General features: G+C 46.0%; 1 protein-coding gene across 1 annotated transcript in view; it reads right to left on the reverse strand.

Annotated features, from left to right (window-relative positions):
* Positions 1–13,606, reverse strand: part of NGEF (neuronal guanine nucleotide exchange factor) — a 151,952-nt gene that overhangs the window by 99,768 nt on the left and 38,578 nt on the right. Inside the window, exon 3 of the mRNA XM_088479259.1 lies at positions 440–509. Coding sequence (XP_088335385.1) covers positions 440–509 — 70 coding nt within the window. The remainder of the gene's footprint in view (positions 1–439; positions 510–13,606) is intronic.

Consider the following 13,606-nt stretch of genomic DNA (forward strand, 5'->3'; position numbering starts at 1 on the left):
AGTAAGTATCAGTGCTATATAAGGATAATATAACACAGGAAATTTAAGAAATATCTCCTGCGTTCAGTACAAAAGTGCTCACATCATTTGCATACACAGTTTTCTATAGGAACAGGGAAATGTTTGAAAAATTACAGTTAGGAGCTGATTGGTTGGAGCACCATTTAAGACTAGTAACGCGTGATAACAAAAATATCACTCGTTGATGAATCTTGGGCACAGTGTCAAAAGCAGCAGAGAGGCCGAGGAGAGAACAGAGAGTAGTGGCCCTTGGAATTAGCAGCAAGAGGGATATACGATTCAGCATTCAGGACACAGCATGTGAGGGACGTGCCTGAGAATATAGTGCGGTTATGCCTAATACGCAGGGCTGCAAAGAAGTTCCCCCCCAGATTAGTACAGTTGATGATGGCCAAATTTGTTACAATTTTTGTCATACCTGTATACTGCTGAAGAATTGGTGCCCACATTTAAATGACTACTTCTTGGGTCCCTGTGTCCTTGGTGTACTGGAAAAAAGAAGAGACATTTCAGCACATTGTATTCATGATCTGCACAATATTGCCCTACATAATTCCTTGCACACACGCAACTTTTCTACTATGGCTGTGCTAGTTTAACCATTAATGTATCATAGACCTGAAACTATTTTTTTTTTTTTTTTTTAACGTTATGTAGTTGCCGAAACGGTTGCCCTGAATCAGGGGTAAAGCTACAGCAAGCTTACTCATCTCTAATCTTTATTAAATTGTCATCGCAACATACTAGTATGCTACCAACAAGTTGCTAAATAACCACAAATATCAGTATGCTAAATGCTAGATTGTCCTTGAAATCATAAAAGGGAAAAGATCCGGGTCTGGCTTCCCCAGAGTGATCATATATGCATAGGGCTAATATTGGTGACCAATCTGCCTCTATAGAAAAAAAAATGTGGGTAGGGAATCTGAGCTCACATTAATGTAGGGGTTCAGTTTAATTTCGTATAAAGATTACTGCCAACGATAGCCTGTAGGCAATTCCAGTCCCATATACAGTAAAAAAGATAATTTTTTTATAATTAGTGCAAAGTGCTATTAGTGGTCAGATGTGTTGATATGGGCGTAATACCGTATTTTGTGATTTACACCTGTGATAAATAGTAGATACCAGCGGAAATAAGTATTTGTGGCTAGATTTAAACAGGAGCTTGTATTCATTGCAGTGCACAGATTGTACGGCTGTACTCACAGTAATACCAGTAGGTAGTGGAGATGGAGTGGAGTAAACAGCCGATCATGTATAGGTAGCGGCAATATACAGGATATTGTTGGGTCACCCCGGAGCTGAGTACTACACGTCCATGTTGTACTGTGGCGCTCATACACAGTGCTAGGATGGTGCAAGACCTAACGACAGTCATCTTGGTAAAGGACGGATGTTTCATTAAAGGAGCATCATGGACGCATTAAGGCTTGTAGGGGCCCCGTGGCAACAATGTGGTGGTGGGGGCCACCACCAATAAAACTGGGAGATCGTGATAATAAATGTGCTTTTAGATCGTTAACAATTAACCTAAATACCAACTGCATAATTTGTTTAGTATCACAGTGATACAAAACGAATATGCAACTGGTATTCATCATTGCTCACCTCACCGGCGAGGTCCAGCAACATCCTCGTCGGCGGGGTCCTTCGCTCAGCTGCTGGCAGCCTATCGTTGCCAGCAACGGGCTCTCTATCATGCGCAACGGTCAGTCTGCACATACATACACTGATCAGTCTGTTGCGGATATCGCTGTTGCAAAAATCACTGGGTAAATGGCCCTGCAGCCGTTTTCTTGGATATTTATGCATGCGCAGTAGAGAAGTAAATGGGAACATGGCGCAGACACCATCTTCCTGGAGCCCTGCACATGCGCATTACACTCTGGAACAGTGTCAGAATAAACTTCACAGCGAGAGAGGAGGCGGCCCACCCGGAGACTGCACACGGTCCCCTATTAAACTATTGATGGTTTGAACCAATCAGGGAAGGGGGTAAGGCTAAATGGTGTAAGGGGGCAGGGCTAAGCACCAGCCCCTAGCACTGGAATAAAAACATTGCTAAGTCTCTGCCATCAATGGCAAAATCAATTGATCATTTACGGCAAACCATGTTTGAAGGCCATCCCTAAGTTAGCTACTCATATCTTCTGTCCTCAGCCTGCCCCTAAATGGAGGATGTGTGACTGATGTAGCAATGCAATGAGCAGTGCAGTGAACTGCGTGAGAGTCTAGTGTTGGGTGATGATTATCACTCTTATTAATTCAGTTCTGAGCTTGGTGCTGCTGCTGGCATTCGGGCATGGTCCTAAAGTGTACCTGTTGCTTACACATACCTGCCATTTGGCTCAGGGATAGGAAGGCTTGAACACAATATGGCCATGCACACATCATAGTAGGGTGTATCCACACCCTGGGGGAATGGCCTGCTTTGGCTGCCACTTTTCCCTGACCACTCCCCCGCAACAAGCCACCCACTGCCAGGCCTACTGGTGAGTGGTGCAGATGTAGTCTGGAATATACTAAACTAAACTAAATTCTGGCCCGATCAGGATGGCGGGACAGAGCCCTCAATTTTGGAGAAATCCTGTAGAAAGGAAATACACTTAATTTTCTATCATATAAAATACCCAGTGTACTATAAATGCAAAGCTTCCTAGGGCCCTGAGGAAGCCTCAAAAGTGACAAAACGCGTTGTACACTGTACACTACAGAGAGAAGTGTGCACCTGCAACCGGCTATGTAAGACTGCAAGCTGCACATTACATACAGTTATAACACAGCCACCACTCTCTATAATCTGACTGTATACTTTATGTATGGAACTTTACACATGTAATCTACAGTAAAACATTTTATACATTAAGCACATGAGTAATCACCACTTACAGTACGTAACACAATGACCACATACACCCACGCACACTGCATTCCAGAAAGCGGCTGCATCCAAAGATGCACAGATGCTCACACAGGAGGCCAGACTGAGACAGAGAAACTGCACTTGCCTTTAGGGCTGGTGCAAGTCCGGATGGTGCGACGATGGGGCATTTAAAGATGCCCAGAGACAGAAATCACTGCCACAAGGTGCTGCAAGAGGCCGTATCATTTTTGTGTAGTGTCCAACTCAGAATCAGGCTAATGGTGACATAGGGGGACTGACGCAATCCGCACGCAATGCTGATGTTCACGTAGCTGAGTGATTCATTTCAGCTGCGCAAGGAATTCTGAAGATCCCTACGGCGCAGAGTGTACGCCTGAAGGTGCTGCTTTCAGCAGAGACGGTATCAGAAATGGGGCGGAAAAGTGATCAACGTTCCTGGATGGTGACTGGGAGCTGGCCTGAAGCATACACAAAAAAACCTTCCATAGAGGTGGCGCAAGTATTGATTGTGCATGCAGTGGTGCGCTGACTGTGAAGTGTCAGGAATCATTGGCGGTGTTACAGCGTGCAGACAGGCCAACAGTGGGCGTCCCAGTCCTTGCATATTCAGACACAGGCGTCCACACCGGGGGGAGGCAGAAGCTAGCATTTGCATATTATCACTGCCATAACTCCGATAACTGACGCGAGAGCGGGCGCAGCAGCATGCATCTCTGAATCAGGCCCACAGTGTGGAACTATGAGAAGTGACTGTGCTATTTACATAAGGGTAAAATAACATTTATCAACAGTACTAGCTGTCTTTTTGCTGCCAGACGTTCTCATAATTAGTATTTTATCTAACAGTCACACTTTCAACATGGGGCAGAAAATATTTCTCCTTAATCCTCTTTTACTGCCAGAGACGTGGAAACTTTCTTCCTCTAAACACTTCACTCTGAGAGACTGCAAAATATTCCTTGTTCCACCCTTACACTGCTACATGTATATAGGATACAAACCTGTTCACTTTTCAGTTCTAAGTTAACAGTGTCAGCTTCCAGCAAGCACAATCAACAATATGTTCTGGACAGAAACCAGCCACTTTACATGTGAGGAGATATGGAACACGACTGCTAAAAAACCCCAAAGAAAAACAAAACGGCTACCTTACTACACGGTCACCTTACTACACGGTCACCTTACTACACGGTCACATGACCAGTTGATGAAACCATTTTACTTGTTACTTTTCTAAGTTTTTTGGGTCTTCCAGCCTAGAACATAGCCTTATCATTCATAATTTTTACTGGAGTTAAATCTGCATTTCGCTGCTTTACAGAAGTATTTTCCCAACTGTTCATGCATGTTACAGATATAAGGTAAAGACAGACTATATTTATAGGTCAGCAATTTAGCCCCTCCTTTCCAAGAGCATAAATGTCTGAGTATTGCTATATACATCACATGGCAGCGCGTGAGTCACAGTTTCACTCACAATTTTTTTGAGCTTGAAACAAACTTGTGCGAACATCAAATATTGACCTGTTTAATCCTTAATAGGACACCTTTTGGTTAACATGAAAAGCACTACAGAGACAACTTCACTGATACAATGAGCATACTTCCTAGGGACAACATACAAATAAGCCTATCTATCCAGGAGAATAGATATCTGTGTATTAACAATTACACGAGATAGGACTTCAAGTCAATTCTTTACACAGGCTTGCCGACTTTCTGGCTGCCCCTTCAGGGAGGGAGCAGCCAGATCGGCATGACAGGGGGCGTGGCCAGCACAAGGAGTATTTGTGGGCAGGGCCACACATTTGCATCATTTTGGCCCCGCCCCCATTACACAACCCCGATATTACAGGCATTGTGACGCAGGGGATGGGGCCAAAATGACGGGACTCAGCATGAATCGCGTCACCGCCCCCCGCCCCCTGCTGCAGGGGTTTCAAAGGTAATCGCGGGGGGGGGGCATAGGAGGGATGGGCGGCAGCCGGGAGGATTGCCTGCCTTTCGGGAGGCTCCCGACCACATCGGGAGGGTAGGCAAGTATAATTTTACAGCGCTAAAAAATTCCACTAGTTACTAGCCCGAGAAGTCCAATCAACAATGAAACATAGGCCCAAGTGTAATAGACTCCGATTTGCTGGTCTTGGTATGTTTCCATCGATAGAGCCTCTAGATTTAATGTAGAACCAAGCTGAGTCTCCCATATCCAAAGTGCTTGGGACCAGGAGTATTTTGGATATCGGATTTTTCCGTAATTTGGAATATTTGCATACCATAATGAGATATATTGGGAATGGGACCCAAATCTAAACACAGAATGTATTTATGTTTTATATACACCTTATACACACAGCCTGCAGGTAAATTTATACAGTATTTTTAATAATTTTGTGCATCAAACTAATTTTGTATACAAACATGAAATTCATATTTGTTTCATATACACCTTATATACACAGCCTGAAGGTAATTTTATACAATATTTTTAATAATGTTGTGCCTTAAACAAAGTTTGTGTACATTGAGCCATCAGAAAGCAAATGTTTCACTATCTCAGTCATGCTAGAAAAAACAAAACGTATTTCAGAATATTCCGTATTTCGGAAATTTTGGATATGGGAGAACCAACCTGTTATTCATTTTAAAGGAAAAAACCTGGTTTAGTCTTAAAAAAATTACTGTTTTAAATCTAGTGGCCGGATCCATGCTGGGACCAGCAAATCAGAGCCTATTACATTTCTGGGTCTAAAGGCGAGTTTTCTGGGTCAGCACGAGCCTGTGTTTAGTGTGTTATGATAAAAAATATTAATTGGGTAAAATCGACTTAAATGGCTGACATATAAATATTCAAATATTTAACAAGCATCATGGCGGTACAAGTACAGCGAAAATCCTGGTTTTGTTATAGTCATATCGGGATGGCGAAAACAAAAGAAAATAAATTAAAACATTTTTTTATTTCATCAATAAAATATATATTTTTTCAATGAGTAGTAGTAGTAGTAGTAGTAGTAGTAGTAGTAGTAGTAGTAGTAGTAGTAGTAGTAGTAGTAGTAGTAGTAGTAGTAGTAGTAGTAGTAGTAGTAGTAGTAGTAGTAGTAGTAGTAGTAGTAGTAGTAGTAGTAGTAGTAGTAGTAGTAGTAGTAGTAGTAGTAGTAGTAGTAGTAGTAGTAGTAGTAGTAGTAGTAGTAGTAGTAGTAGTAGTAGTAGTAGTAGTAGTAGTAGTAGTAGTAGTAGTAGTAGTAGTAGTAGTAGTAGTAGTAGTAGTAGTAGTAGTAGTAGTAGTAGTAGTAGTAGTAGTAGTAGTAGTAGTAGTAGTAGTAGTAGTAGTAGTAGTAGTAGTAGTAGTAGTAGTAGTAGTAGTAGTAGTAGTAGTAGTAGTATGGATAGATCTGACTAGTGCCGATGAGACTGGCAAAGTGGCTAGTTAACCTTTACAGCTCCCAGGTCATTATCCCAAAGGCAGGTAATTACCACTCAGCTGCCTCGGTGAGAAATTGTTCATATATTGCGGCCATAACATTTTTTTTTAGGCCTCTATTTATTAACATTATTTTTACTACAATAAAGTGAAAAAGGTTGTTTTCACACCCTTTTCACATTATTTTAGTATCACCTATAGTTATTACAGGGCAATTGGAGTAAAAGTCGTAAAATTCTACTCCAACCCCTAAGTATCACTTATTTTTAGTAAGCAGATCGCATTTCCCATAATTGTAATGGGAAATTTGATCTGGCCAAAGTTACTAAAAATAAATTGTAAAAAAATATCGGGGAAAGCCCTGTGATAATAACGCCGCCTCGAGGTGGCGTTATCCAGGGTCTCCCCTGGTTACCGGCCTCCTACTCTGCTCTAACGGGGAGAGCAGAGCCAGGAGTCAGTCCCAGTAATCAGCTGTGTGGTCTAAACAGACCGCAAGCTGATTACTGTAAAAAAAAGAAAAAAAAATTGTCAACATTTTTTTTTTTTACTCACCTGACTCCAGGGACCGGTGATCGGGCCTCCGGTGATGTCTCGGTAGGCTGTATTTCCTCTTCGTGCTAGGGACCTGGAAGTGACGTGAGTAAGGGCGGAAGTGCAGTTCCTGCCCATGACAGCCAGATAAAGAAGTACTTTGTTCCCACTAAAACAAGTTTGTTGTCCCCTCGCGGGCTCACTGCGCTCGCCACGCTTCGGGCATGGTGGCTCGCTGCGCTCGCCACATGGTTATATTCCCCCTCTATGCCCACTTGGATGGCAGGGAATGACGCTGGACACTGGCTGATGAAGTCAGAGTCCTCTCCGTGAAGGGGATTTAGACATTACCGTGATGTCTCCCCTCTGGTCAGCTGGTCTCCCATAGCGCACTGCGGCCCGGTCATTAGGTGATCGGGTCCCAGTGCAGTATGGGAGATCACCTGATCGGAGGCATGGAGGACATCACCGGAGGGATCATGCAGGTAAGTGTAATTAAGGGAGAGGGGGTGTTGTGGGGGGGGATCCGTGATCGCGGGGGGCAGGGCTTAGCCCCGGGGGGTGGAGCTTAGCACCGGGGGGTAGCAGCGGCAGCCAGTCGGCGCTTGCGCGGGCACTTTCTCACGGTATTTTTTGCGAAAATACCGTGACTAATGTGCAGAGGGGATTCGCAGGGACAGAGCTTTCTCGCGAGCTCTGTCCCTGCAAGGGATTTGTAGTAAATCCCAGTGATATTGCCTGAATTCGCAATGCGAATTCAGTCGATAACATCACACTACATTCAATATGCGGATTGTAGTAAATAGAGCCCTTAATCACCTGTTAGTAAATAGACCCCAATCAGTGGCGGCTACAGAGGTGGGGCTGCAGCGCAGTCCAAAATTCAAATAGGGGCACCACACCAACTGCCATTCCAAATACTTCCAAACATAGATGGCTGGGACTCACTGGCAGTTGGTGTGGCTCCCATAATTGAGTTTTGAACTGCGCTGCAGTACCACCCCTGGAGCCGCCACTGGCCCCAATATAGTCTAACATGGTATGTCCATAACGGGATGTAGTTAATTTGCTGGTGTTTGGAATACCAGCTGTCAAAATCCCGAAGTACTACTAAACACAGGCGCCGGAATCCAGACATGGTATATGTTATGTTGATGTCTAAATCCTGACGCTCGGCAACATGAACGATGGTACAGTGGGTAAGTATAGTTTTACACCACGGAGGGGTTTATCGTTAGGCCCTAGGAGTTGAGGGTAGGTTTAGCCACCACTTGGGGGTTAGGTATAGGCACTAAGGGGGAGGGTTAGGGGCAGGAAGGGAGGGTTAGGATACTTACAGAGCCCTGTCGGCATGCTGACGATCGGGATGCTGCTGTCAGTCTTTTGAACGGCGGCATCCTGACCGCCAGCATGCCGTATCACACCCGTCCATAACTTCTGTAATTAAGTGACACTTTACAAAAGAGCATAACTGAGGAAGTTCATTTTCATGATTGAAATAAGGGAGATAAGATAAACATATAAATAAAATAATTCTAAACAAAGGTATGGGATGGAGAACATAAGTAGGAAGTTTTCCTATACTGTACATACCATATTATTGGCTTTCTTTTGCCTCTTCTGTTTGGATTGGAGGGGTTACAGATTGGAGGGGTTACTAGGGGTGTGCACCGGCCACTTTTCGTGTTTTGTGTTTTGGTTTTGGATCTGGATCTTTCTTCGTGTTTTGGATCTGGATTGGTTTTGCCAAAACCACCCTTCCGTGTTTTGGGTTTTGTGTTTTGGATCTGTATTTTTTATTTTTTTTAAAAGCATAAAAACAGCTAAAATCACAGAATTTGTGGGTTTTTCTGCTCCTATGCTATTATTAACCTCAATAACCTTAATTTCCACTCATTTCCAGTCTATTCTGAACACCTCACAATAGTGTTTTTATGTCCAAAAGGTTGCACCGAGGTAGCTGGATGACTATGCTAAGCGATACGAGTGGGCGGCACAAACACGTGGCCCATCTAGGAGTGGCACTGCAGTGGCAGACAGGATGGCAGTTTGAAAAACTAGGCCCCAAACTGTACATAATGCAAATGCAAAGAAAAAAAAGGAGGTGCAAGATGGAATTGTCCTTGGGCCCTCCCACCCACCCTTATGTTGTATAAACAGGACATGCACACTTTAACAAACCAATAATTTCAGCGCCAGGATCTGCCACACGACTGTGGCTGAAATGATTGGTTCGTTTGGGCCCCCACAAAACAAGCTGGCAATTAATCTGTCCCTGCACAAACTGGCTCTACGGAGGCAAGATGTCATCCTCATCCTCAGATTCCTCACCCTCTTCAGTGTTGTGTACATCCTCATCCTCACAGAGTATTAACTCGTCTCCGCTGGAATCCACCACCACAGGTCTCTCTGTACGTTCTGGAGGCTGGTCTCCCTGGAAGAGTTGATAATTCATTTTTATGAACATCATCTTCTCCACATTTTGTGGAAGCAACCTCCTACGCCTTTCGCTGACAAGGTTCCCGGCTGCACTAAACACTCTTTCGGAGTACACACTGGAGGGGGGGGGGGGCAACTCAGGTAAAATAGAGCCAGTTTGTACAAGGGCCTCCAAATTGCCTCTTTTTCCTGCCAGTACAGGTACGGACTGTCTGACATGCCTACTTGGATGCTGTCACCGATGTAATCCTCCACCATTCTGTCAATGGTGACAGTATCATATGCAGTGACAGTAGACATGTCAGAAATTGTTGCCAGGTCCTTCAGTCTGGACCAGATGTCCAAACTTGGTCCTGCCTGCCCTGCATCACCACCAGCGGGTTGCTTGGGATACCTAAGTTTTTTCCTGGCAGCCCCAGTTGCGGGAGAAAATGAAGAAGGAGCTGTTGACGTGTCACGTTCCGCTTCAGCTGACAGTGTTTTCACCAACAGGTCTTTGCACCTCTGCAGGCTTGTGTCGGCCGGAAAGAGAGACACCACATAGGCTTTAAACCTAGGATCGAGCACGGTGGCCAAAATGTAGTGGTCTGATTTCAACAGATTGAAAACCCTGGAATCCTGGCAAAGCGAATGAAGGGCTTCATCCACAAGTCCCACATGCCGAGCAGAATCGCTCCGTCTTAGCTCCTCCTTCACTTTCTCCAGCTGCTTCTGCAAAAGCCTGATGAGGGGAATGACCTGACTCAAGCTGGCAGTGTCTGAACTGACTTCACGAGTGGCAAGTTCGAAGGGCTGGAGAACCTTGCACAACACGGAAATCATTCTCCACTGCGCTTGAGTCAGGTGCATACCCCCTCATTTGCCTATGTCATAGGTGGATGTATAGGCTTGAATGGCCTTTTGCTGCTCCTCCATCCTCTGAAGCATATAGAGGGTTGAGTTCCACCGCGTCACAACCTCTTGCTTCAGGTGATGGCGGGGCAGGTTCAAGAGTGTTTGCTGGCGCTCCAGTCTTCGGCACGCAGTTGCTGAATGGCGAAAGTGGCCAGAAATTTTTCGGGCCACCCAAAGCGTCTCCTGCACGCCCCTGTCGCTTTTCAGAAAATTCTGCACCACCAAGTTTATTGTGTGAGCAAAACATGGGACGTGCTGGAATTTGCCCAGATGTAATGCCCGCACAATATTGGTGGCGTTGTCAGATATCACAAATCCCCAGGAGAGTCTAAGTGGGGTAAGCCACTGGGCGATGATTTCCCTCAGTTTCTCTAAGAGGTTGTCGGCGGTGTGCCGCTTACTGAAACCGGTGATACACAGCATAGCCTGCCTTGGAACGAGCTGGCGTTTCTGAGATGCTGATATTGGTGACGCTGCTGTTGTTGCTGCGTAAGGTGATACATCTACCCAGTGGGCTGTCACAGTCATATAGTCCTTAGTCTGCCCTGTTCCACTTGTCCACATGTCCGTGGTTAAGTGGACATTGGGTACAACCGCATTTTTCAGGACACTGAGGACACTTTTTCTGACGTTTCTGTACAGTCTCGGTATCAGTGGCGTCACAAGGGGGGTGCGGCCCGCACCCGGGTGTCACCCGCCGAGGGGTGACACCAAGGTGCAGGCTCCCCCTCAGTGACAGGAGCCGGGTGCTGCACTTTAGTATTAAGTGCAGCACTCGGTTCCTGTCAGTGAGGGTGCCGTCACCGCACATGCCCGCGTCTCCTGCATCCCCCACCGGCACCACCCCATTGATAGAGTTTGGTTACCACGGGCCGGGTTCGGGCCGCGGGACCACGCCCTTTGCTCAGTGTCACGTCCCTTCCTTGAAGACCTGGGCCGCGATGTCACGCCCCTCACCTATTGTCACGCCCTTCCAAAGGCCACGCCCGCTTTTTGTCAGGTGCCGCGTGCATGGAGTCTCTCCCCGCACCGGGTGTCACCACGGGGAGAGACGCCATTGCTCGGTATCGCCTGCCTAGTGAAGTTTAATCTAGAAGGGATTTGGAACCGGGGACACACTACCTCCATCAATTGTCTAAATCCCACTGCACTAATGGCGGATACCGGACGCACGTCTAACACCAACATAGCAGTCAAGGCCTCAGTTATACGTTTTGCTTCAGGATGACTGCTGTCGTACTTCATCCTCCTCGCTAAGGACTGTTGGAGGGTCAATTGTTTAGTAAAAGTAGTGGTGTTCCTACTTCCTCTCTGGGATGATGAACGACTCCCAGCAGCAGCAACAGCAGCGGCAGCAGGAGGCGTAGCAATGCAGGATCCTCCCGAGGAATCCCGGATAGGAGAGTCAGTCATGCCAGTGACATGGCCTGCAGGACTACTTCCGATCCTGACTAAGGAGGAAATTGACGAGGAGGGAGTGGACGGTGTGGTTTGCAGGCGCTTGGATACAACGGGATTTAGGTGTCCCTGGACTGCTTACGTTCTTAGCCAAAGTTTCTGAACTTGACAGTAGCTTTTTATGAACGCGCTGCAGGTGCTGTATAAGGGAGGATGTTCCTAGGTGGTTAACGTCCCTACCCCTACTTATTTCACCTTTACATATGGTACATATGGCAAGACAGTTGTTGTCCGGATTTGGATAGAAATATTGCCAGACCAAAGAGGTGGAATGTTTGGTCTTCTGCCCAGGCATGACCGTGATGGGCTGTTTCATCCCACGGACAACAACTGTCTCCCCCGGAGCCTGATTTAAACAAACCACATCACCATCAGAATCCTCCTCGCCAACTTCCTCCTCAGCGCCAGCTACACCAGTATCCTCATCCTGTTGTACTTCAACAGTGACATCTTCAATTTGCATATCAGCAAGTGGACTGTGGGTGCTCCTTTTAGCACTTGCAGGGGGCGTGCAAATGGTGGAAAGAGCCACCTCTTCCCGTCCAGTGCTGGGAAGGTCAGGCATCGCAACCACCACCACACTTGGACTCTCCTTGGGGATTTGTGATATCTTCTTAGAACGCACAGTTCTTCGCTGTGCTTTTGCCAACTTAACTCTTTGATTTTTTTAGTGGGAGGAGGGCTTCCATCGTCATGTGAAGCTGAACCACTAGTCATGAACATAGGGAAAGACCTTAGCCATTCCTTGCCACTCCGTGTCATAAATGGCATATTGGCAAGTTTACGTTTCTCTTCAGATGATTTAAATGTTTTTTTCAAGGTCATTTTCCTGAACGTTGTCATTTGGGATTGTATGTGCCCTCTACTATGACATTGGGCATCGGCCTTGGCAGACGACGTTGATGGCATGTTATCGTCTATGTCATGACTAGTGGCAGCAGCTTCAGCACTAGGAGGAAGTGGTTCTTGATCTTTCCCTATTTTATTTTTATCGGAGAAAGTTTGGTCCTCCATTTATGTTATATTGATATATACGTGCGGCTAAGGCGCACACAAACACAGAAAAAATATTTTTTTTTTTTGCACTTGGGGGGAGCACCCCTGATGGACAGAGCACCCCCTGGACAACACTACAGCACCCCTTTAGGACTGGGACACTGCACAGGACTTTGGAGTGGACACAGCCCCTATTGACAACTGACTGCACAACACAGTCCAGCCAGCCCCTATGGACTTTGAAGGGGTGGACACAGCCCCTATGGACAACAGCAGCACAGCACAACACTACACTGCACTGCACTGCACTGCACTACACAGCCCAGCCAGCCCTAACTCCCACCCTCCCTCCCTCTTCACTGTCCACAGCCGAGTGAGAAAATGGCGCCGACGCGGGTACCTTATATAGGATCCAAAACCCGCGAGATCCGGAAGGCGGGATGATGACGTTTTACCTCGATTTCAGATCCGAGTCAGGCGGGAAAAGTCGAGCCTGACTCGGATCGGCCTCGGATCGGGGGGGGGGGCTCGGATTTCAGAAATCCGAACCCGCTCACCCCTAGTTACAAGTAAAAAACAGTAGCGCAGAGAAAGTGCCCTGCCAGCTAACAGGATTTCTACATACTGTTCAAATGTAAGCAAAGGAGATTTACAATGCAAATATCCACACTAAATATTAAACGCACATCTGATGGAGTAAGCACTGAACTGACAAGTATTTCTAACAGCACTATGGCGGTAACTTATATGATCAGGAAGCCATAGGAGCAGATTTCCTATTCAGGAGCAAAGTTGTATTTTTTTTTTTTTTTATAGCAGAAACAAACACTCTTTGGAAAATGGTGAGATACTTATTAAACTGCAATCAGGCATTCTGTGACTCCCCAGTTATTGCTGAACTACATTGTCTCCCAGAATGGTCTTCTAATCAGTGGCAATGACGTACATGCAGTCAG

Source organism: Taudactylus pleione, unplaced genomic scaffold (genome assembly GCF_031769625.1).
Source record: "Taudactylus pleione unplaced genomic scaffold, aTauple2 ptg000229l, whole genome shotgun sequence".
NCBI classification, from domain to species: Eukaryota; Metazoa; Chordata; class Amphibia; order Anura; family Myobatrachidae; genus Taudactylus; species Taudactylus pleione.